Source organism: Bemisia tabaci, chromosome 2 (assembly GCF_918797505.1).
Source record: "Bemisia tabaci chromosome 2, PGI_BMITA_v3".
NCBI classification, from domain to species: Eukaryota; Metazoa; Arthropoda; class Insecta; order Hemiptera; family Aleyrodidae; genus Bemisia; species Bemisia tabaci.
Genome location: NC_092794.1, coordinates 22,094,959 through 22,120,781, shown reverse-complemented (window position 1 = coordinate 22,120,781; position 25,823 = coordinate 22,094,959). Strand labels below are relative to the sequence as shown.

The following is a 25,823-nucleotide window of genomic DNA, read 5'->3' as shown; positions in this document are numbered from 1 at the left end:
AGACTTGAAACGCCCACTCAAACGCCCGTTCGTAAAAATAACACGGTAATTTCGCGTTGATTTCCAGTGGACTATAATTTCAGAGCAAAATATTTTAGAACAAGTTCATTTTTACACAAAAATTTGAAAAAAAAAAATGTGTGTTTATTATTAAAAGTATCGTGTAAAAAGCATGATCGCGCTTTCGTTTTTACCAAGTGAAAAGTGATTTGATGTGCCCGCTAAAATTTGCAACATTAAATTTGCAGCAATTACTCAACGTGTTTCGATTTTTGCTCTCTATTTTCAGTTCATTAATCATCATCATCGGAAAAACTACTCGCAGGTACAAAAAAAAGTTGTTAGCGTTAGGAAGAAGCGCTTATTTTGTTCCACTATATTTGCACCAAATTTCGCCAAACTGCTGCACATAATAAAGTGAATTGAAGACTTCTTTTTACTCTTCAGAGGCGTCTCAACAAATTCAAAGTCTGAGAAAAGTCTCCTCTGAGATAAAATCTCACGTAGACTTCGCAGGTGAGAACTATTGTATTTTTCATCGTTATCGAGAAAAGTTATTTTCAATATCATCGATATTTGTTACAATTAAGGTTTCTGCGCATGCAAATGTCGCGAATTCTGCCGCATACGAAGAGAAAAAGGCGTGCGTAAATTTGAACGTTGCCAAATTTCCTCTAGTAAAATATTCAATTTTAAGAAATCTATGAATTTTTTGGATGAAAACTGTAGATTCTGCGGATTATATTGTGATTGAAATTCTGGGAAAAATTTATACAGAGGCAATAAATCCTCAGTGTTCGATTTTCATCGTCAGAAATTTGGTAAAGTCTAGTTGTCCATGCGGCGTTTTCCCTAAACACGGCGGAATCAGGAGACTCAAAAAATCGTTTTTTTATGTAACCGGAAGAGGGTACTTTAACTCCGCACTGGTTCGCCTTCAATATCTAGTGTACCTATGCACCACACGTTCCTAAGTGGTCGAATAGTGGTATCATCTTGAAATGGCACGCTCACTTCGATCACTTTCAATACATTGTTTTTTACCCATCGAGAGGAGGCTCTTCACCGCCATACCAGATCGCCTTCAATTTTGAGTATAGGCAACATAACTCCCACGTGGTCGAATTGTGGTATTATTTCATCCCATCCCCATCCTAGTCCCAGTAGGACAGTCTCTGTCAGAGAATTTGTTGCAGACACGAGAACTACCTATGTTGTTAGAATCGGGTCAACGTATTCAAATTTTCAATGACATTTTTTAAACATCGTCTGAAGGTTGAATGTATCGCGCATTTATCGTTTAGTAACAGTAAATCTGATCAAATCAAGATCCTCTTTTTATTCAGAAGGAAAAGTTCTTCTCTTCTTCCTCTTGTTCTTCTTCCCCTTTTTCTTCGTCCTCTTCCTCTTTCTATCCTTATCTCTATCTATTCTTGTTTTTTGTCTCCTTTCTCTCCTTATTTTTGTCTTCTTGGACGGGAAATGAAAAAGAAAAATTCAAAGGAAAACAACTTTAGGGGAGCTTTTTCGTTACTGATTGTTTGTAGGTAAATGGTACAAGCGCTTGAGCCCAGATTCAAACTCAACTCTCATGCGACCGAGAGGCATTTCGATAATATTGCGATACATCGCCGTCGATGAAACTGCGATTTTATTGAAATTTTCGCGATAAATTTTTGATCAGATCGCAACTTATCGCGATCACTGACTACTTCAGTAACACCAGCGACTCATAAATAGGATCGCTCCATTTGCGAGTTGTTACAGAATCGTTCTCCCGGATCTTCTGAAAAGTCTGTCAACGCCCCCCCCCCCCCTTCTACACTTCCTGGCCTATGCTATCACTCTTTTGTTGCGAAACGCACCTTTAGAGTGACAAAATGTTCGTATCTCTGTCTCAGTATCGTCTCTAAATTTGACAACCTGAGACCATCAATGACGTTCCGTGATGTACGAGACACGATGAATTAATTCAGTGTCGTCAAGTAGACAAGTCACTAACCAGCGCAGTTGCCGCTCCCGAGATAGCATAGCACTTCGACAATCCGTCATACAGGGTGTCCCAGGATTAAGTGTGAATATTGAAGGAGTCGATTCTTCGGGTCAAAAAAAGACGTTTTTGTTGTATAACGTGTCTTCCAAAAACGCTTTCCCCGGAGGCCACGGCCCCCTAAAGTTGGAGAAAAAAACTCGTCTTTCAAACACTGTGACACTGTTTATCAACCAATATTGATGAAAATTGGTAAATGAAGGTAATTTTTAGTACTTTTTTCATTTTTTACCTCCAAATAAGGGATAACGCATTGTGAGGGGGGGGGGGGGGGGTTAAGGTAGGTATCGAACCTAAAAGTGGTCAAAATTAATGTTTTCTAGCGACAAAAATTGATTTTTGACGGCACCTATTTTGGATTTAGCGTTGAAAAATATTGAGAAAATGTCTCTTACGTTTTTTTCGCTATAACTCATAGATTTCGAGATAATAGGGGATGAAATGGGGATAATAAGGAGATAATAGGGGGATAATAGGGGAATAATGGGGACCTAGGGAAAGTGTTTTTAGAAAAAAAGTTATACCACAGAACATAGCCGGATTCATCTACTTGCCGCCCATGGGCCGCCTGTATTTTGCCGCCCCCTTCTCATTCGTTTTGAAACTCGATAAAAACCATCAAATGAACGTGTCAGCGGGGGAGGGGTGCATGAGACGCATTTACTCGTGTTGAACACATTTTTTGGGAAAGCTCTGTCAACACTACTAGCAAAAGTTCACGGAGCTTTGCGCGAAAGTTAAGTTCCGTAAACCTATCTCTGTGTGGGCAAGGCCTTCCATTCATAAGAAATGAACGAAAAAATCCTGAAAGAACAAACATAAATGTGGATCAATTATTTAACTTCCGCCGCCGCGCCGCGCAGACCGTACCGTGTTTGGCGCAATGCGTGAAGTATTCCGTCAGTCTTGTAGGCGCTATGCGTTTCACGCTGACCGCAATGTGTTTGGCGCAATGCGTGAAGTTTTCGTGCAGTCTTGTAGGCGCTAAATGTGTTACATGCCGATCGCCGCGCCGAGGGCTTCTCCTTTTCATCTCAAGTCCTCCTCATCATTTCTCTCTAAGTCGCGCCATTCCAGGCCAAATTGCGTGTTTGGTCTCTCTCTTGACTCGACTTATTGAAGGTGCTGTCTGTCTCTTGTATCACTAAGAGACGACAAAATTAGAAATTACTATACTCTCAGGAAATGAAAGATTTTGTCACCTTTTCTCATTTGTAATTTTGTTTTTATAAATACGATTTTTTTTTTTTGTACGTAAAGAGCTTGATGCAAAAACGGCTTTTTTCGCCCCCCTCTGGAATTTCTTCAGACTTTGTCTATTGATTACTCATACTTGAGCGCTTCTTTTCCCAAATTTTCAGACCCCCAAAAAATTTTGGGGGGGAGCTAGGGGGGGTGGAAGTCAAAACCTGTGAACCTCGATATCTCTCGAACGAAGAAAGATATCGAGGTCCGGTTTGGACGAAACATCGTCTAAAATTGCATACTTTAAGATTCTAAAGGTCGAAATCCCGATATCGCATTTTTAAGTCAACATATGTGCTTTTTTCCAGTTTTTAGGTCTAGATAATTTCTTTTAAACGAAAAATTTACAAAGATCTCAATTTTTTATTTGAACCAAAACCAGTTTTTTAAATTGTTCGTCTTTTTCCGCATCCAACGAGTGGTCCATTAAGCTGGGAAACCAAACGGTTCCGGAGTTATGATCGATTGAAGTTTCCGCTCAACGCGCGCCGACCGATTTTCGCGCGCAAAAAAGTCGGATTTGACTGTTATTAAATCAGATTGACTGTTCAAACTGAGCGAAATGCATTAGTAGGGACTCTTGAGGGTCGCTGAGTTCAGAAATTACAGATACTTCCAAAAAATTCACGTTTTTAAAATTACAGCTCTGTAGCGCTATTTTAGAGGCCCACTGAGCGCCAACCGGCCGCTCAGTGGTCCTGTACGGAGCTGTAATTTTAAAAACGTGAATTTTTTGGAAGTATCTGTAATTTCTGAACTCAGCGACCCTCAAGAGTCCATAATAATGCATTTCGCTCAGTTTGAACAGTCAATCTGATTTAATAACAGTCAAATCCGACTTTTTTGCGCGCGAAAATCGGTCGGCGCGCGTTGAGCGGAAACTTCAATCGATCATAACTCCGGAACCGTTTGGTTTCCCAGCTTAATGGACACTCGTTGGATGCGGAAAAAGACGAACAATTTAAAAAACTGGTTTTGGTTCAAATAAAAAATTGAGATCTTTGTAAATTTTTCGTTTAAAAGAAATTATCTAGACCTAAAAACTGGAAAAAAAAGCACATATGTTGACTTAAAAATGCGATATCGGGATTTCGACCTTTAGAATCTTAAAGTATGCAATTTTAGACGATGTTTCGTCCAAACCGGACCTCGATATCTTTCTTCGTTCGAGAGATATCGAGGTTCACAGGTTTTGACTTCCACCCCCCCTAGCTCCCCCCAAAATTTTTTGGGGGTCTGAAAATTTGGGAAAAGAAGCGCTCAAGTATGAGTAATCAATAGACAAAGTCTGAAGAAATTCCAGAGGGGGGCGAAAAAAGCCGTTTTTGCATCAAGCTCTTTAAACCATTGCAAATTTTTGCCGCCCCTTAGATTTGCCGCCATGGGCCGCGGCCCATGTGGCCACCCCCTTGATGCGGCCCTACCACAGAAACGTCTTCCTTTAACCCAAAGAATCACGATTCCTTCAATTCGTACTTAATCCTGGGACACCCTGTATAACGTGCCCGTGGTGGGTATGCAACGCACACCAGCTCCACAGAAATCAATTACTTTTGCCTGCGTTGGCAGCACCGCCTGTCACTGCGCAGAACCACTCGCTAAATAAGGTGCTGGCATGGCCCCCCTTTGCGGCCTCTTTACAATTGCAAAATGCACGTAAATGTCTCATTGACGAAAACTATTTGATCCTACAATGACACTCCTGCGCAGGCGCGTATCCAGAATTTTGTCGGGGGGGGGGGGGGGGGGGGGCTTTGACGGTCGAATGGGATCCGCCGCTCTCATAGTGAGAGGGGTCCAGGGGTCTTATCCGGGAAAATTTTTATAATTACGGATTAAAAAAATAACGTTTCACGACAAGTGTGCGACGTCACAGAGTGAAAATACTCAGTTACCCACACAGTATCCAAAAACCAATACCAACTATATACTTTCGCATACCAGGCTGTGGTTTTTAGTTTTGTCGCAGATCGCAGATTCTCGGAAAATTGCATTGGATCTTAGGGAGATGACGCAAAAAAAAGTGCCCCCCCCCCCTCCTCGGTGAGAATTTACACAGGGGATGAATTCTAATATCAAAACCTAGGTAAGAGATTATATAGAGAGATCATTTGGCACTTTAATAAATTTAACTGTGGGTACTTTCTGAAGAAAATACCTATACAACTTCCTTTTCATTTTCTTTCTTAAAAAATGATATTTTCATTACGGCCGGTGTATTGTGCTCAGTATTCATTTTTTCTCTCGCATTTGTCACCATTTCTTTTCAATAATTTTTTCCTTAAATACACGCATCTCTTCATTTAGTGCTTCAAATGCCCCTTTTCCAATCATACTTGCGTTTACTATATTACCCTCGCCAATCACACAAAAAATAGCTCTCTACCAAACGGGAGGAGGTTACTTCAACTTTTCAGGTTACCATGTCAGATCGCCTTCAATGCATAGTGTAGGCAACATGGGCTCCCACGTGGTCGAATAGTGGTATCACCATGAAAGACACGTTTATTCGGAACGCACAAAAAATGCACGTTCACCGAGCACAGAGCGGTGATCCTTCTGCATTGACAATTCGCCTACAATTTACAATGTAGGCAAGATGAGCTCCGCCGTGGTCGAATAGTTGCATCACCACAAATGTCGTGCTTATTCAGAGCTCACAAAGAATATCCAGGAATAGTGATGACTTCAACGCCATGTCGGTTCGCCTTCAACTATTGGCGTAGGCAACAGGGGCTCTCACGTGGTCGAATAGTGGTATCACCGCGAATGTCATGCATCACAAAAATATAACATCGAGCTCTTGCGTACCACAGAGATTTGCAATTTAAATACATCTTCTTGTGTAAAATTTTCCGAAAAACTCAATGGTACCCGTTTTCATTTATAATGTGCTCAATCCCCACCCCTCATCTAAAAAAAGAAGAGAAAGACATTGAGCAGCAGTCAACCCCCCCCCCCCCCCCTTAACACCGTGCACTTTTTCAAATTTTCGCATTAAGCAGTAGCTCAATCAATCTCTGTATCTTAATGGATACCTTGCGACTGGAAGTCTGTTGTTATGAACTTATGAGGTTTCAAGAAATTAAGTTTCTATTTAATATTAAGTTTTCTTAAGGAGAATGTAGAAAAATTACTTATTCATTAAATATAAACAAATTATACACATGTACTAAAATTTTCCAAAATAGCTAAAAAGTTTTGGTAGGAACAGTCAGCTAATCAGAAACCATCTTTTTCCTGCCCCTTATGCAACCCGTCCGTCAAGTTATGCAGTTCTTTGTCACTCCGCTTTGATCGCTTTTTCCGGGTTTTTGCGTTTGGCCCAGATATTCCAGACCAAATTTTCATCAAAAACCAAAGTCTGTCATCGGTGTCAAACTCGCTCCTAATGTAAACAAACGAACGGCGACATATAGTCCGGACATAAACAAAGCGTACCCAGAGCGGACTTCCTCTAGGAGATGTTCCAGACTCAATTTCTCAGCGGTAGCGTTTCTTCACCTCGACAAAAGAACTTTCGTCCGCGTCTAACATTTATCCCTTTCGTAAAATCAAATATCAGTTACCCCGTTGATCTGTTCATGGTGATTTCAAGTGAAATTGCGGCGAGATACTCCAGACTCCTAATGTAAACACAGCGGCCTGTACCTGGTCGAGATGTTCCGGACTCATTTCTTCATCTCGACCAAAGAAGTTTCTCGCGCATTCAAAGTAACATTTTCCGGTTCCATTGTTAGAGAAGAAACAAGTCATTTTGTTGTAAGTTAGGATAATATTTGTGTTGATTAAGTGGCTTGAGCATTGGACTACCTGGCTGCGCCTTGCATAGCTGCCTCTATATCAAGATGATTGGGAGAAAAGCTTACTGGTTGATGTGCGAATCTGAATCCTAAATCCCTAGGAACGGTAGTTGTGAAAACCAGGCGGATGTACAATGCTAGGTACCTTGCTCCTCACTCCTTTTCTCATGGATGTTCACTGGTCTCTCCAAGGTTCTGGTTTTGCGATGTGTTGAAGCCAATGCTTTAAGTTTAGCTATAACAACCAGGCTTCGGAGATACTAATTAACAATCCTAGCAGTCACCAAATTCTCCAGCAAACCCGCATAGTTGTCTATAACAGCTGAAGAAGCAATGGAAACCGTATTTACCTATGACAACAAGATTTTTTCCGTTGGAACTCTGATAGTAAGTATGAGGGGGAACTATCACCTTTAAGGCACGTTTCTCCATGAATTTTCTTGTTTTTTGGCATCAAACTAAGTAGAACTCAAGGAAAATGAGGCAAAACTTTACAAGTTACCATGTAAGGTTCATCTGCTGAAAAAATAGAATAAAGTCTAAAATTCCTTATGAACATCACCAAGATGGTTCTGCCACCAGCAGTTCAGTTTTTAAGGCACGGATCAAATACGGTTATCTATTATTCTCACGGTGCCCATCAAATTATAGGTAAGAAACCTAGTCCTGTAATAATAATGGCATGGAATGACGGGCTCTAATTGGTGACTTGACCATCCCCAATAAGTTATCGAAAGAATTTACTTCTTAAAAGATCCTTTGCGAATAAAGCCAAGTAAATATGCAGATAAAAGTCCCGTGTGATATGTGAAGTGTACTTATTCAAAGTAATTTCAAAGGGAAGGGATGAAATGTTCAAAAGGTAACGTCCAAATTTGCAAAGTTGTAGAGGCGCTCGGCACAAATTGGACAAGGTGCCGCTAAGTGATGATTAAATGAATTTTTTATTGTTATTAATTACGGAAAAGAGGAAAAGAGAATCAGGCCGAATGCCAAAATCCAAAATTCGAAAAGTGTAGGGTGGTGTAGGAGCCGAACCTTCTTCGAGATTACGGGCGGCGAGCGGCAACCTGATTGGCTACGAAGATTGCCGAGCATGGCCGAAGGCCTACTCGCCGCTTGGTAGGTGTTGACGGCGGTTTGATAAACAGAAGTTTTTGGTGAAATGTGGTCCAGAATATCTGGGCCAATCTGTTCACTCCTTTTTCCGCTTTACGCTTCGAGGTTAGGTTAGTGATAAACTTTATTTACCTATACGGAGACAAATCTTTTGTTATCAATCGTTTTATCGTTTCTCTCCTCTCCGACTTTCAAAAATCATCGCAAAACTTGTAATGTTATTATAAAGTTTTTGATCTCCTTAATCTCCTGTAACCAAGTTGAAAAATATCTCATATTTAACTGGAATTATTGTGAATAATTGAGTATCTGAGATTTCCACACACAGTAGGTCAGTTTTGCTAAATGTCTACAGGACTCAACATAGTTTTTTTCATGTTTAATTAAAAGTTCAGCAAAACAGCAAACACTCACTGCTTGTCACGCTTTCTGATTCTCTCTTTTCTCGAGTTTATAGAGTGTTACCTTTTTTAGTAGGTTGTGTGCTGTAATATTGTGATTTCTCCCTCTTGATGTAGGAATTCAAATGAAAGCTCACTGATATGGCTCCCCTAGTTTTCTCTTCATAGCTCGCATCTAGCTTCTTATCAATACTAAATCGTAAGTAATCTACCTTAATTTTTTTTAACAACAGCCCCTCTCACTAAAATCTGAAATGCGAAGTAGGGATGACCAGGAAACTGTCCTTTTCAAATACTAGCATCATATCCTGCTTCAGTGGAGTTTGCTCAAAGACATAAAGACGGAGCGCTCGTATCTAAAAGCACGGGGAAAAAGTGAAGCTAGGTTCGGCGCTGCGCGCTTGTGTGAGTGTGTAAATGAGCGCGGGAATCCATGGCGGCAAACGGAAATTTGATTTGAACTTGTCCTCTTGATTTTTCCTTATTTCTTCTTCGAAACGTGTTTTAAATGCTTTAAAACGATTATATTAAGAAAGTTCGGTCTGCGTCCTAATATATTACACCTACTTTTGCTCGGTAACAGGCAGTAATCTCAGATAAAGTTAGTTTTTCTTCTGCTTATGGTGGTTCTGCAGGTTCAAACAGGCCGTTACAGTTCTAGATCTACGTTACTCCCAAATGAAATCAGTCGGTCGACGACGGACCGAAACTAACCTAAAGTTAATAAAATATGAGTGTGTACCTGAATTTGGGCAAAAATCAACCTAAAATACTTTGTTTCCGCAATTTTATTTATTAGTTCCCGCCCTACATTTGAATTCAAACTTGTCCCGATTTCGCCGCCAATCCTCTAGCCAATAGTAGAGGTGATTGAAAAGAAGCTCTAGAAGCTTCATTTTTTGCTTTTAGTGCTCCGTCTTTATGTCTTTGAGTTTGCTTTACCTTAGCTGTACTTTTAAAGAAAGTTTCATAGCAGTACTGGGTATATCTATTGACAGGGGTTCAAATTGTATATTTTGCTTCAATATTCATCAGAAAATATATGCGTCAATCAAGTAATCGCTACGCTCCCCAAGTCCTTTATATTGGAGGGACTCCGTAAATATTGGCGGTCTTGCTGCCTAGTCTTGGCAACTAGTAATCTCATAGGGAAGGAATCCTCCCTATTTATAATAGGATTCCATCTACAGCAGTTAGAATTGCTTAAGGTCGCTCTTCTAATTAGTCCCTCCTTCTGTGGTATATTTGTCGACTGTTTAAGTACCTTGGTCTGGTTTGTGTATCATGAGTGTGTTTAGCCTTCGCAAGTGAAACATCAGTGATATTTTCACAAAAAATTTCTGCATGGTGTGAAGAATTGTTCAAGTTAAAAGATATCCCTTAGTATTGCCAAGGGAAAGTAGTTTCAAATGAAATGCATGCAGTTCAGGTACTCTCGAGTTTTAACACTATAATACTCAATCGCAATCGTCTGATCATGTTTGTCAACAAGCCTTATAGAATTTTTGACATCCATGAATTCCTTAAATGTACATGAATGTCTAAGTACTCTTTTATTTTAAAAATGGAATTAAGTCTATGAAGACATAAATCATGACAGATCATTCTTATCCCTGTTAAGATAGTTACGGCTTGCCACCAGGATATGTCAAAGTATATGCAACTCTTCCTTTCAGGATATTTTTGACGGTCCTGTTCAAAATAGTCACTTCTTGTATCCCTATTAAGCAATTTTCATGAAAAGCACACAAACTCCCCTCTTTTCTCAGAGGTTGTGGTGTTCATACCATAGTTCCTTCTTTCTAATCTAATTAATAAATTGTGTTCAAGGTTGTAGTGTTACAATCAAAGACATAAAGACGGAGCGCTCGTATCTAAAAGCACGGGGAAAAAGTGAAGCTAGGTTCGGCGCTGCGCGCGTGTGTGAGTGTGTAAATGAGCGCGGGAATCCATGGCGGCAAACGGAAATTTGATTTGAACTTGTCCTCTTGATTTTTGCACATTTCTTCTTTGAAACGTATTTTAAATTCCTAAAACGAATATACTAAGAAAGTTCGGTCTGCGTCCTAATATAATTCACCTACTTTTGCTCGGTAACAGGCAGTAATCTCAGATAAAGTTACTTTTTCTTCTGCTCATGGTGGTTCTGCAGGTTCAAACAGGCCGTTACAGTTCTAGATCAACGTTACTCCCAAATGAAATTAATCGGTCGACGACGGACTGAAACTAACCTTAAGTTAAAAAAAATATGAGTGTGTACCTGAATTTGGGCAAAAATCAACCTAAAATACTTTGTTTCCGCAATTTTATTTATTAGTTCCCGCCCTACATTTGAATTCAAACTTGTCCCGATTTCGCCGCCAATCCTCTAGCCAATAGTAGAGGTGATTGAAAAGAAGCTCTAGAAGCTTCATTTTTTGCTTTTAGTGCTCCGTCTTTATGTCTTTGGTTACAATTGTGTTTGCTTCTCAACTTTCAGACTGTAAAAGGGACTCTACAAACATGAATTTTGTACTGCACTTCAGTTCAGATTTCAAGCTAGTAAATAACCTGTAATGAGTTTCATTGAATCGATTCTCATTTTAAGAGAAAATCTTCATAGTATGGTGACATCGCATCTAAACTAGTCTGATTGAAGCGAGTTTGAGGCCTGTTCATCAGAGACAGGGTAGAAAGTAGAGCCCAGCCCTCCAAAAGCTTACTGACGATGGAATTTTAAAAAAGTTAATTTGAAAGAAGAGGAAATCTGAATTTTCATCTTGGATCAAATATGTATGCGCATTATTATTACGTTATATTTTATTCGCTGATTTCAGGATGCGATTCAACAATTCCTGATGCAAGAATCATTATCTTGAAATGGGGTCACTATTGAGTCTTCTGTCACGAGATGAATCGAACTGCTGTTCTTATCAGAAGTATGATGTATTTCTGGATTTTGAGAGTAAGTTTACAATGGAGAAAATTCACCGCTATTATTGATCATCAAGAAAACAAGACAGTAATCCACCCACCTAAGTATTTTTGTTTTTTTTTAAATTACTTGGAAGAAGTGATGTTAAGTTATTGTGTGCCTGCACTTCATGTCATTAGAAAGACCATAATTTTGTGCTTTTACTCAGGCACTACTTTGTCAATCTTTTAATCTGTGGATGGCAATGCTTCAGTTCGAGGGCAATTTATTGTAATGGAGCTGAAGGTCTACCTGTGTAATAATGAAGAGATTGCTGCATTGCCATATATGAATCCTTATTTTACCAGTATTGTCTCATATTACCTTTTATCTAATTGACGCCGAAAAAATATTTGATTCCTGAAAAAAATTTATATCTTTAAGTTGGAATAATTTTCTTTTTATTTTTGTATTATCCTCACAGATGCACAGCCAACGCCAGATGAACGACTCGTGTATATAGAAGTGCAATCTGTTCTGGAACAATGTGATATAATTTTAGATGAAATTCAATGCTACAAAGGCGCTGGCAAAGAAATTCGGGAAGCAATAACAACGCCCACGGAAGAATGTCAACTGCGAGCTTGGAAAACAGTGATGCCTCTTGTTGCTAAGCTCAAACGGTTTTACCTTTTCTCAACAGACCTTGGTAAGTCCTCATGAGGAGTCTATAGATGCATACTATCTAATATGCCTAAGAATAATTTTAATAACTCATCAAACTAACCACATCTTAAAATTGTCAGAAGCGTCTGAACTGCCAGTAGAACAAAAAAGTATTTAGAGGAAGACAAATCTATTCTAGAAACATTCAAAAGTACATTTGTCTTTGTTTTGAACTTTTAAAGAGCGATAGACGATTAAGCTGGCAACCTTGGGAAGCCAAGAGAGGTATAATAATCCCTTAATCCTGAACTTTTCCTCTCCCATCTCTCTCTCCCTCCCATTCTTTCTCGTGTATTTACGAGTATTTCAAAGACAAAGAAAGAAAAGGTCTGTTAAATTCAATAAATTATCACAAAATCATCCCTAAAAGTGCCTCATTCTTAAAAAATAAATTAAGTAAATACAAGAAAAATGCACTAAAACGTGGAATTTAAGACTGCATGGCAAAATAAATATAACCAAGACGTTTCAGGCCAATTATGTACCCACCTTCAACTGGAGCAAAAGCTAAAAGTTAAGAAAGATCAAACAAGAAAATGAGCATGCAACTGACGGAGGTAGGAATTAGTGCAAACTTGAAATTAAATAAATAGTTAAAATTGTCAAGTAATTTTTTTTCTTATTTCCAACTTCATTGTTTTCCAGAGAGAATTGTGCCCATGATCCTCGGTGAATTATGCAGTGGCAATTCAACTCCAACCCAGCATTTAGATTCGCAACAAGCCTTGGTCAAACAGTTCGCTGAAATTTTAGAATTTGTCCTTAAATTTGATGAGTACAAAGTAAGTCGTTAAAAGCTTCATACTTTCCCTTTATTGTTCTTACTGTTTTTTTTTTTTTTTTTGGCACCTCTAAAATATTTGGAATGGACTAAAAGTATTAATTCTAAACTGGCAAGTTGAAATCTATTAAACACAGGAAAGTAGTTGAAGATAAGTTGGCAGCCATTCGTTTCTGGCTGTCTATGCAATCAATTGTTGCGCATCCTCCACACATAAGGGTTTCATTGCTATAGATGGTAAAGTTCAAGTTCCTAAGATATTCATTAATCGATGAACTGTGCAGATAATCGAAAGCCAGAAGCTGCCAAACTCTCTGAGATTCTAAAAGCTCTTCTTTTTTCTCTTATAAATCAGTTCAGGTATCTTAAAAAGTTTTGTGAAAAAATCAAACGAAATGTTCTTTCTTCCACAAATAATTTCCTTTTAAGCAAATAGTATGCACAGGTCCATAATGTGCATATATTACAGAAAGAATGACCTCTCAAAAACCAAGCTAGTGTAAAAACTCAGGGCAAGATTTAATTTACTGAAAATTTGCTGCATAGTGAAAGTAGGGCTCTTGCATTTTTTTATCATAATTTTTGAAGTATTTCGGATTTCTATTATCATGTCGATTTTTTTTTATTATTATTTTTCCTTAAGTAAAGCCAAATGAACTAACTTAAGAAGAACCTGTAATCTGTGCCTTTTTAATGGAAGCTTACTTAAATTTGGCCACATCTTTCATCATTTGGGACTTATCCAGGCTGTTTTGACCCCTTTTTTTTCAAATTAAACTGTAATTATACTGTTTAAATTAAACTTATCCAAAACCAAGTAAATTACTATTTTTTTCTGCTGAGCTTCCTATTACTATCAATTGCTGCCTTGAAGTGTCAAGAATTTTTTCATTTGAGCGATGGAATGCTAGAATTGAGTTATCTTAATAGACCTTGTCCGTTACTTGTAATCATCTCCGATGATCATAAAACATTTATTTTCTAAGATCTTTTTCCTGTTTCAATCTTGCAGATGAAAACACCTGCCATTCAAAACGATTTTAGTTACTACCGAAGGACCATAACAAGACAAAGAATGTGTGACAATGAATTTTCACGACGTGATGGGAAAGAAGTCAGTAATGAATTAGCAAATCGTATGTCTTTGTTTTATGCACATGCAACACCCATGCTCAGAGCCCTCAGTGATGCAACATCAAAATTTGTCTGCGAGGTAATCGATTTTTCCCTTATTGTTTTTTTCTTTGCATGAGTTTTAGATCAGAAACCCCAGGGAGCCCTAATGACGTGCTCATGCAAAGGGGTTCATTTCCACTTTTTCCTAAATCTAGAAAATGGCGTTTAAAGTTTGGCACCGTTCCTTCTTCACTTATTCTGATTTTTAGCTGATTTACTGATTCATGCCAATTCCTAGTATCCTGTAGCTCTCATCTATATTAATTTGCTGTCAACGAAGGAGAAACGCTGATGACTCAGAGATGCACCTCTTTTACTCTGCTTCGTGTTGCCTTTCTTGCAAAGGATATTGATGGCTAGATAATAGCAGTTTTCCCTCGGCTCAGTCTTTTTGTCGCACTTAGATTCTCTTTGTGCATTCTTAGAAGTCAGCGGATCAGCTTCACGAATTATCTAAGCTAAACAATTCTAATTATAATTCCCTTCTCCTAAATCAAAACTCCAGGGTTACTTTTTTTTGTTAATTTACCCATTCGCTTTTTACATATTGAGTTCTCAAAAAAAAATGAAAGCCGCCCTATTGATAAGGAAGACAAGCGCTCGTAGCAGATGTTTTTCAATTATTCCAATTTTTTCTTGAGAAGTGTTAATTTGTGGAACAAATTTATAAAAACTAGCTCTTGCCAAAAACTTTCATTTTCCTTTTGCCGTAGGCACACCAACATTTTTACTAATCAAAACCTATCAGCCTAAGTGATTATAATAATTGGATGTTTCCTTTTTTTTACGCCCCATGAATTCTAGAATCCGGAAATTCCAATTGAACAAACAACTGAAATGCTGAGCACTATGACCAAAGTTTGTCTTAGGATGCTGGAAAATCCGTGAGTACTTCAATAGTGACATATTTTTTTTTTCTAACCAAAAGAGCAAATTTGCATAATAAAGTACTTTAAGTCTGTTTTAGCTACTATATTTTTCAAGTTTTCTACCCTGTTCGTTTTTCTAATTTTATTTTCATTATTATGTCATGGAAGTTGGGGCTTTGAAAAGCAAAAGGATAATCAGACAGTCTGCTGAGGAACACAATAGGTCCTATTCTAGAAAGACTCACCGCATTTCTGTTATTAGCAGACCGTACCTACTAATTTGTTTTAAAATAGAATTTAAAGGCTTGGATGGACCAGCGGTTATTTTTTGAACTCATGTCAATGGGTGTTGTCAACCGAAGTTTCACAATTATTTCTCCTTTCTTTGATTCTGCGATAAGAATCAAAGTCTTCTCATGTTAAAATTTTAAAGTTTAAAAAAAATGGTTCATAAATATTTAATTTTAAAGTTACAAAGCAATGCTACTCTAATGTTGAAATTTTCTTGGATCAGATTTGTAACATAAGAACAATTTTATTTGACAGGTCCCTGATTTCTCAGTTTGAACGAGAAGAAACACGCCTACTGGTACTGCGAGTTATGGTCGGACTAGTAATCCTTTATGATCACGTTCATCCTCAGGGGGTTTTTGTGAAAGGCAATGGAGTTGATGTGAAAGGCTGCATTAAATTGCTGAAAGAACAACCATCCGTGCGCTCAGAAGGACTGCTCAATGCCCTCAGGTAAAAACAAAAAAAATCCTTTTTTCATGTAGGCTTTATTGTTTAGCTCGTACCTAGTACAGTAAGACCTCGAATTATCGGATCGCGATTTAACAGATTCTGCGATTTAACGGATCGATCCTCCGGTCCCTTCAGCAAGACCGCCTAGCGCGATTTAGCGGATTCCACGATTTAACAGATTTGGCCTCTGATCCTGTGAAATCCAATAAATCGAGGTCTTACTGTAATCCTAAAAAGTAATGTCTGCCCTTTCAATTTTAAATGACTCCATGGCAATGTTTAAGCACTATTCCTTTTGTAGATTTACTTAAGATACCTTTGTCACAGATAGGTGGATACAACACATATCAACATGACTTATGCTTTAGTGTAGCAATGTCCAGGTAGCCATTACAACTGTAAGTCAAATCTGCAATCCCTGAAAAACAACAAATATATATTTTTTTCATTTCTATCCTCTAAATTTTTTCACTGTTTTCCTCTGCTTTTCGAACAATTTTCTTTGAATAGGTACCTGGAAATTTTTATTTTCATTCATACATTTATAGAATGGCATTCCATGAATGTTACTAAAGTGGAACTATGTTTTCCAAATATTGATCACAGTTATCTTTGATTTTTGCCGTCCAAGTGCTTTAGTCAGTTACATCAGTTCAGGATTCCATCAGATATTACTCACCCTGTCTTTCCATTCCCAGTCCCCAACTGGAAAATTTTAAATCATTGCAAAAATTTAGGAAACTTTTTTTGATCTGCAGTAAATTCAGCAGCAAAGCTCAACAATTGTTCTTCAACACTGGATCTGCAAAAATGGGAAAAAGTAATAGAATCATCGATCAGGACGCTTGTTTGCACCATGTTGTAGAGAAAGGACCGTTATGCTAGTGTTGCACCTCACAATTGGTTTTAATTCTATTAAATGAATCTAAGCAATCAGTGTGGGCACAAATTGATATTTCTCAAAAGAGTGACACCCACTTAGAACTTCAGTGACATCATGATCGAAGCTGGTCATCAACAATGGAGATGTTGCATGTGTGAAGAATTTGCGATTTGACTAGCGATTTATATGTAAAAGTTCGCAAGAAACACGATGTTGCCACTGGTTTTCTCTGAAATCAACTCCCAAGCTCAAAAAAAGCTCTCAAGTTGAGGCCAAAATGGAGGGGATATCCCACGCTATCCTGAGAGTCCACCTTTGCATCAATACAAACTCTCCATGCAAAGATTGGGAGCAAATACATTGACACGGCTGCCACTTTATTTGGGGACTCTAAAATTGAAAACATGGCAACACTGCTAATGTATTTGCTCCCTATCTTTGCATGGAGAGTTTGTATTGATGCAAAGGTGGACTCTCAGGATAGCATGGGATATCCCCTCCATTTTGGCCTCAACTTGAGAGCTTTTTCTGAGCTTGGGAGTTGATTTCAGAGAAAACCAGTGGCACCATTGTGTTTCTCTTGAACTTTTACATTTAAATCGATAATCAAATTGCAAATTTCTCACACGTGCAACATCTCCATTCTGATAAGAAGTGAGGAAGTCAAAAAAAGATGAAAGCAGGTAGCATGATCCATCTACAAAAACCTGATGACATGCCTCTCCAACAATCTAATTTCAGAATGTTGTGACTTAACCAATCTGATGGAACAAAAGGGGGCAGAATGTAATAAGTCAGCAATGGAAAATATTAAAATGAACTAGATAGAACAAGAGGAAGTTTTGCAGTTTCATCAATAGTCCTGGTGTTTTGCGGTCGTCGCAAATTGCATTTTCCTTGTAGTTTGTACCTTTATTCTTTTAAGTCTTGCATTGCTTCTCTCCTCTTTCGAAAGTATAAATAGGAAATAGAATATGAAGAGCTTGTGAAATAATTCTCAACACTCATACTTAATTGCACTTTAATTAAACGTCAATGTGAAAAATCTAAAAATAGCAGCCGCAAGTGAAAAATACCTGTTTAGTGATCTTCAGACCTACGCTGATTTTTTTCTTTTGCCACGTAAGTGATAGAAACTGATTTTTACCCTTTTTACATTATCATGTCTCCTTTTCTTCTTTGCTTCAGGTATACTACAAAGCATTTCAATGAAGAAAGTACTCCTAAGTATGTTCGAAATTTATTGGCGGCATGATAATGGATGTGACTTATTGGTAAGTAATGATTGAGGAGGCTCTCGTTTTCTTTTTCCTTTCTTTTTATCATAGAGAGCACAATAAAACTGCATTCAATTCTTTATTTCTTAATGACAATTCGATAAAAGTAACCAGTGTGGTTACAGTGTTTTCCAAATCGTGCAATTTCTTCTTTTCTTTTTGAGAATACCTAATATTTGTACAGTATCTAAATTTACACAATCATTTTCCTTTAAAATTAACAACTTTCCAATGAGAAGCCAAAACTATTTGCTATTCTGAAAATTTTTTTCTATCGTTATGAAGAAGCAACCTTTTTACAACATGATTGCGCTGGGTCCTTTTTCTTAAATGCGATCTGATTGATCGTTCCGAGAAAACATTTTCTCGAGAGGTACCATCAGCTTTCTATAGCTCCATTGCAATGCACGGACAGAGAATGGACCAGTAGATAAGGCACGAACTGAAGGATACTGATACCTGTTTCTTAACGAAAATTTCACTCAGAACATAATTTGCACAACAAAAAGTACTGAAATCGATTCCTAACTAAGATATTAACGTTTCTAGTTTACAATGGTCGTAGGAAATTTCAACTCCCCGCAAATGAGAAATCAGAAGTCTACTTGAATCAAATCGCGCACTATAAAGATTTTGGCAGTTGAGTAATAAAGGAATGTTCGTCCCCTGCTTCGTGTTGCTCAAAATTTTAACATGCAACTGCTGAGCCCAAGCACTGAGATTAAGGTTGCCATCTTTTCATACTGTATAGACTGCTACAGTAATGTTTAGTGCTGGATTTGTCTCACATAAACATTTATTTTTTCATAAGTGGGAAGTTTGGATTTACCCATCAAAAAATGTTAAATATTTTAGTTAGGAGTTAATTTCAGTAATTTTGGTTGAACAAATTGTGTTCTACGTGAAATTCGGATTAGAGAACGTGTATCAGAATCCATAAATTTGCACCTCATCTAGTGAACCATTCTAACAAACTTCACCAACAGAAAAACAGTAAAGAAAACTATTGAGTATAAAATCACATTCTCAACTGTCAATCTCTCTTGTCAGTGTGTCTTTCTTTTCCTTTCTAAAATACTCCATGCAGTTTTTAGAAATCTCTCTGCAACTCATGAAAATATAAATTCCTCTTGTATGACAAATTTTTACTTTACTGAACAAAGAATTTTGGGAAACATTTTTTCCCTGTCTGATAACTCATTCTTTTTGTTTCCAGATTGCAAAGATTTACCCTCAAGTATTAATTCTATATGGCATCCGGATTGATTTGGTATGACATCCCTTCTTAATAACCAGTTCTCCTAATCAGCGGTTGATTTTCTCCGCAGATTATCAGGAGCATCAACAGAAAGGAAGTATAAAAATAATCTGCGGCAGGCATGCATGGCATTAGTCAAAATTACTCATTTTAAAATTTTTACTGCCACCTTTGCCTTCAATCTATTTAAAAATGTAAGCCAGTTCTAGGACTTTAATTTTCGAGTCAAGGAAGGGTGTCACTGCACAGATTTAGTTCCACCTTTCATTGCTCAACTTCACTGGATAATCTCCAGTTTTTTGGAGCTGGATATTCTGAAAACCAGACAAATTTTCAGTTCTCTTAGAATTTCTGATTGTGTAGTGACAAAGTTCAGTTAGATCATTTCTATCCTTAATGCTAATCTATCAGTCACAAACCAAACAGAGAATTGGTCATTTTCAAATTTAATGAATTTAGCCAAACAGCCAGTCAATAGTTGTTTCTCATGGAGATTCTGAACTAGAAATCAAAGAAATAAAACTTGTGAATTGACTAGCTATTGATATCGTCTTTACACTTTACCTGCGCTGCATTACAGTAATAATTAAAAGCTACATTTATTTCCCTCTCTTTAGTGTAATCTGCCAGCACCTTTATTCGTGTTTTGGTGGTAAAAGCGATTGTTAGAAAAGGTCAAATTTGTTTGAGATTTTTCTTGTGCTACCATGGACAGACATGACACCACAACCAAAAAAATTTTACCATATTTTATCCTTAGCAACAGTAGTTTTGAAACATTCAGTACCTACTTTTTTTCTGTGATCCAAAGAAGGGCTGACCTTGATGGTGAAGCGATTAAGGCAGTTTGATGTTTTGTCGTATTGTTGACGTTCCATATTCAATTTCCGGTGGCGATGGATTTTGAGGACACTTAAAAGTAGAGTTGGGCCGAAATGGAATTTTCGCGTCACCGGAACCGGATCCGGATATCGGTTTTTTGTATCCGGCCGGATCCGGATACCGGATAATTCAAAAAAGTATCCGGCCGGATCCGGATAGTACCGGATCCGGATAGTGCTTTTTCGCTAGAAAAATGTCGCGATTTTTGAGGTTAAGTTTACTCGACTCACGATCGGTCGTAGCTAACAAAATTCGGGCCTTGAATTTCCACCTGCATCTATGAAAGTGAAACTATGAAACGCCGTTAGTGTCAAAACCCTTTTCTTGCGCGCACGGAATTTTTTTTCGGCGCGCGGAAAGAAAAAACCCGTTTTCGATGAAAATCTCTGAATTTCCGGATTCCGCGCCGGTTTTCGATATATTTGCACCATTTGTGTCAAAACTATTTTTGTCGGCGCGCCGCTTCAAATCTGTTCCGCGCGCGGAATTTTCGATGTATCGATTCCTGCTCGCAGTTTGTGTCAAAACTATTTTTTTCGGCGCGACGCTCCGAATCTGTTCCGCGCGCAGAATTTTCGATATATCGATTCCTGCTCGCCGATCGTGTCAAAACTGTTTTTTCCGGCGCTGCACCAGGAAATAATTCCGCGCGCTACATTTTCGATATATCGATTTTTCTGCGCGCGGAGAATACAGGGTGATCCAAAAGTCCCTTCCACCCCCTCTAACTTTTTACCTAATTGAGGTAAAGATTTGAAACTTGGGGGATATTCCTAGGTCAAGGGGAGCTACTTTTTGGCCCCCCTAAAATTTTCAGGGGGGCCCCCAACTTTTAATTTTCCAATGGGAAGACCCCCTTTGTGATAGCTCGTTTGAAAAAACATAAAAAAAGAAAACTTTTCGCGCGAACCCGAAGTCAATATCTCAAACCGTTTCAAAATGGCGGCCGGTTAAAGTTCAAAATGGCCGAAAATTAACATCGGTTATTTGTCGATGGATTTGCGCGAAAATCGGTATGAATGGGTATTTTGACACGAGAAAAACGAATTTGACGTTAGATTTAAAAAAAAAAAAAAAAACCAAAATTTCCAAAATGGCCGCCGGTTAAAGTTCAAAATGACCAAAAATTGATTTTTTTAGAAATCTAAGTTCAAATTTGTTTATCTTATGCCAAAATACTCTCAAATTCCAAGTTTTAGGCAAATCCATCAGGAAAAACCGAGGTGACAATTTTCGGCCATTTTAAACTTTAAACAGCGGCCATATTGGAAATTTTGGTTTTTTTGAAAATCTAACATCCAATTCGTTTTTCTCGTGTCAAAATACCCTTACATACCGATTTTCGCGCAAATCCATCGACAAATTACCGATGTGAATTTTCGGCCATTTTGAACTTTAACCGGCCGCCATTTTGAAACGGTTTGAGATATTGACTTCGGGTTTGCGTGAAAAGTTTTCTTTTCTTATGTTCTTTCAAACGAACTATCACAAAGGGGGTCTTCTCATTTGAAAATTAAAAGTTGGGGGCCGTTGCCCCACTAAGGGGGGCCCCCTGAAAATTTTAGGGGGGGCCAAAAAGTAGCTCCCCTTGACCTAGGAATATCCCCCAAGTTTCAAATCTTTACCTCAATTAGGTAAAAAGTTAGAGGGGTGGAAGGGACTTTTGGATCACCCTGTATTCTCCGCGCGCAGAAAAATCGATATATCGAAAATGTAGCGCGCGGAATTATTTCCTGGTGCAGCGCCGGAAAAAACAGTTTTGACACGATCGGCGAGCAGGAATCGATATATCGAAAATTCTGCGCGCGGAACAGATTCGGAGCGTCGCGCCGAAAAAAATAGTTTTGACACAAACTGCGAGCAGGAATCGATACATCGAAAATTCCGCGCGCGGAACAGATTTGAAGCGGCGCGCCGACAAAAATAGTTTTGACACAAACGGTGCAAATATATCGAAAACCGGCGCGGAATCCGGAAATTCAGAGATTTTAATCGAAAACGGGTTTTTTCTTTCCGCGCGCGCAAGAAAAGGGTTTTGACACTAAGTAACGGCGTTCCATAGTGAAACACGCGGGTCGCGGACTAAAGGAATTTACGTTGCGATCGCGTCAATTAGCAGAACATGTGCGTTATTCCGGTAGTAAAGGTCGAACAATTACCATGACTGAAAAAAAGTCAAAAGTTTCAGGAAAAAACACAGAAAATTGTATTGATAGGGAAGAAAAAAGAAAGAATATCACCAAAAATTTATCGAAATTTTCAGGGCCAAAAAAGCACTATTCGGCGGGTCCAAAAACCGGATAGCGCGATTATCCGGCCGGATCCGGATACTCGCGAAAATCGTATCCGGCCGGAGCCGGATATCCGGTATCCGGCCGGATAATCCGGCAATCCGGATAATCGCCGGATACCCGGCCCAACTCTACTTAAAAGTCTCTCATTAAGGCTGCAGATGATCATTCAAGCCAACATCCTGTTTGTTCCTTCGAGACAACAGAGCGGGTAGGGATATGGCCAGTTGACCATCCAGCAGCAGTCAGTTTGCTTTGCTTGACAGTGTTGTAATTAAAAAATAGATTATTCCAGATTGAACAAACAGTTCAACTGTGTTTGGGCATGGCTGCGTTCAGAAATAGGAAGACAGGTAGCGTCCATCCCGGTCGTTAATACAACATGATATCGGTTTATTAGGTGGCCACTGAATCTAGCGGTTTAAAAATGGAATTTGACATTTTTATGTCGGTTGAGGAAAAAGATAAGGTACACAGTTCAACAGTATCTTACAGTCTTCTGTTGAAAGGAACCCTGGCTCAGAAATGGGTCAAAACTGGGGCCACTACTACATACTAAGGAAAGCCAACCCTCTTCATTGCATATGATGTAATCCTTATATCTTTTTACGATCACAAGTAATATAACCATTATGTTCCTTCATAAAAATGTTTGGAAATGAACCATTATTCCTTGAAATTGTTTAAATTTACTTCTCATATATTTAATTTAATTGTAAATATACTTACGCAACAAAATGTTTGATTTTTGAAAAATTTTATGAAAAATATGACTGATTAATATTAATTTTAACTTAATATCCCATGAGTCTGTTTCCTTATCAATATTGTTGTCTTCTGATCTTCATTATTCTCTCGGAATCTACTTAATGTTGCATTTGTCTACTTATTCTCTCTTCATTGGTCAAACTTCACAAGTAGCCAGATCTTGTTGCTGCCTTTGAAAATTGTTTTCTTCATTTTGTCCCCTTTGCCATATTTACATTGATCTGTCCCCCTATTTTCCTTTTCTTTCTCTTGCGATGATGCAGTTTATCTATTCCATTCATACATGACCAAATATTTTATTTGTTTTCCATTGAATAGTATGCTTCGGAAACAATTTCACTTGTTCTTTTTTTAAGTTCAAATTTTTAAGCAAAATATCCTTCAGACTTTTGATCCAATTTTTTTGCAGATTACAGCAATATTGTCAATTTCTGACCGCGACTCATGTTCTTCTACAAATTGATTCTCTATGAAAGAATACTGTTTTAGATCTGTAGCTCAGTTTCTTTCATTTCCAGAGAAATTTTCACTTTTAAAGTGGGTATTTTTCGAATGACTACATCCAATGGAATTAGGTTCTTTTGGAAACTTAATGGCTTCATTTGTAAACTGACCGTAACCTTTTTTGTTGTGTGAGCCAAGACACAAAAATTCCCTAAAAAATTTCATTTTTTTTCTCTCATATTTTTTGTAAACATTATTCCATTCTCAGATGTGCTTGTCCAATTAGTCACATGGTACTGAATAAAATGTTAGGGCAATTTTGAAACAGAGCAACGGACGCAAATTTTACCTCCAGAAATCGATCTGATTACCAAGCAATGAGCTTAAAATCAAGCCAGCAGACTGTATTCATATTCCAATTTGCAACTAAGAGGTTTTTTCAAGCAGTGTATTTCTTGTAGTAAAAATGGATTACAACCATAAATACAGGTATACCTTGTTGTTCATCAAGTTGGGACCTTGAAAATTTAGTTTAAAATTTATGCTATTTGAGTACCATCACATTTAAAGTTCTCTCTGTGTTGACTCTGTTGTCTTGAAACCATTAAAACTATCGCTACAATGGTATGTTTGGGTTTTTGATTAAAAGAACCTTAAAATATGTAGTGCCAAATTAACTAGTTTAAAAGATTGTGTTGAAGATTAGTTTTGGAATTGTTTTGAGTCCTGAAGCATTTATTCTATAAACCGTAAAATAATATTCATATTTTTGAAAGTCTAACAGTAGGTGTCAAATAGTGTCAATGAAATAATAGACCTGAAACTCAAAACACACTAGTGTATTTTGTATTTTTCTACAGAGACCCCAAATTTAGCGAATTTCAGTAAGAAAAAATTATCAATAAGCCATCAGAAGACATTCGTAATATAGTATTTTTAATAGGTAGCCGAAAACCATAGTCATTGCAGTTTGTGTGATCTGCAACTGCCATTTATGACTTTCTTCATGCCTCCTAATTTTTTTTTTACTTCTTCCCCTCTTTTTTCTTTCCTCTCTAGCCATCACTTACAAGGTAATGCAATTTTCAGAAATTATATCCGTTTTAATGAAGCCTCCATGTGAATTCATTTCCCTATGAAATAATAGTAAAATACCATCATCCATCATGGAAGCATTCACCAGTACCTATTCTTCTGTTAATTTGCACCAAACCGCAGTTGTGCTCCAACCATTTGTGTTATGTGCTGGAAATCCAATGATTCTAATCTCATGTATCACACTTTAGAGTTATGCTGTAGGAATCTAATTATTCTAATTTCGTAATGTTTAACTAGTAACTCATTTTGAACTTGTGTCAAAGTGGAAAAAAAGACATTATACAAGAATACTTGTCTTTTTTGCTCAATAGGTTTAATTGAAAGTAGCAATGATTCTGAAAACATTATATGCTCAGAACGAATTCACGCACAACTAGCCATTATTTTCTGGCTCATAAATAGTATTAATGAAAAAAAAGCCTCAGAATTCTTTTCATTACTTTTTACAGTTAGTTTTCATTTAAATATGACAAATCCATTTTCTGACTGATTAATTGTATGTCTTAGTAAAAAAGGCATTTGATTACGCACATTTCATTAAGGTTTCACTAGACTTTATTTCTGACAGCTAGCTCCCATGGCTGCGTTTTCATTTTCCATCAAATAATTTTATAGATCACCCTTTCAAAATTTTTCTATGTCCAGTCACTATTTACAAGTTTTGCAGCAGTCCACTTAATTTTCTTTCCTTCTCCTCTATTTTAACTCCAGCCACACCAAATCTCATTCCACAAATGGCCTTTACTTGATTTCACTGCCCGAAGTATAGGAATTCAAATTTGTTCTGGATCCTGATGAATAAGAATATTATTGTTATAATTTATGTATATGCATATAATAATGATTTATCACTGCAATCCTTGTTATGTAAATTTTTTAATTGTTTAGAGAATTACTAATTTTTTGTACAGAAAAATTTTATCTGCTGAAATTACAATTTATAAAATAAGCTTGACTCTGATAAGTTCAAGTAATAGTTATTCCGTTTTGAAAATATTCAATGTGAAGCCCTCTAGTCTAAATTGGTTTCTTTTTCTTTTCCCAGATTCTGCTTCTATTTTAAATAAAAATAATTACATACCACTTGAAATTATTCTTTCTCACCCTTCCCCTTT

General features: G+C 37.6%; 1 protein-coding gene across 3 annotated transcripts; it reads left to right on the top strand.

Moving 5' to 3' along the window:
- The first annotated feature begins 149 nt into the window (after positions 1–149).
- On the top strand, positions 150–25,791 carry LOC109043644 (CYFIP-related Rac1 interactor B). 3 transcript variants are annotated; one of them, XM_072296931.1, is made up of 9 exons: positions 150–516; positions 11,435–11,562; positions 11,996–12,220; positions 12,883–13,019; positions 14,031–14,231; positions 14,999–15,078; positions 15,610–15,807; positions 17,879–17,964; positions 19,184–25,791. In XM_072296931.1, the coding sequence occupies exons 2-8, from the start codon at positions 11,478–11,480 to the stop codon at positions 17,943–17,945; spliced, it is 993 nt and encodes a 330-aa protein (XP_072153032.1). In that variant the 5' UTR covers positions 150–516; positions 11,435–11,477; the 3' UTR covers positions 17,946–17,964; positions 19,184–25,791. The 3 variants fall into 3 exon arrangements, with proteins under 3 accessions (XP_072153032.1, XP_072153031.1, XP_072153030.1); XM_072296930.1 differs by lacking the exon at positions 150–516 and adding an exon at positions 8,339–8,548; XM_072296929.1 differs by lacking the exon at positions 150–516 and adding an exon at positions 8,340–8,817.
- Positions 25,792–25,823: the final 32 nt, after the last annotated feature.

Bases quoted from the DNA above. Each gene is read 5' to 3' on its own strand.
- LOC109043644 (XM_072296931.1), top strand. From the start codon at position 11,478: ATGGGGTCACTATTGAGTCTTCTGTCACGAGATGAATCGAACTGCTGT. The intron at 11,563-11,995 runs GTAAGTTTACAA...TTATCCTCACAG, and splicing joins TGTATTTCTGGATTTTGAGA to ATGCACAGCCAACGCCAGAT. The intron at 13,020-14,030 runs GTAAGTCGTTAA...TCAATCTTGCAG, and splicing joins TTAAATTTGATGAGTACAAA to ATGAAAACACCTGCCATTCA.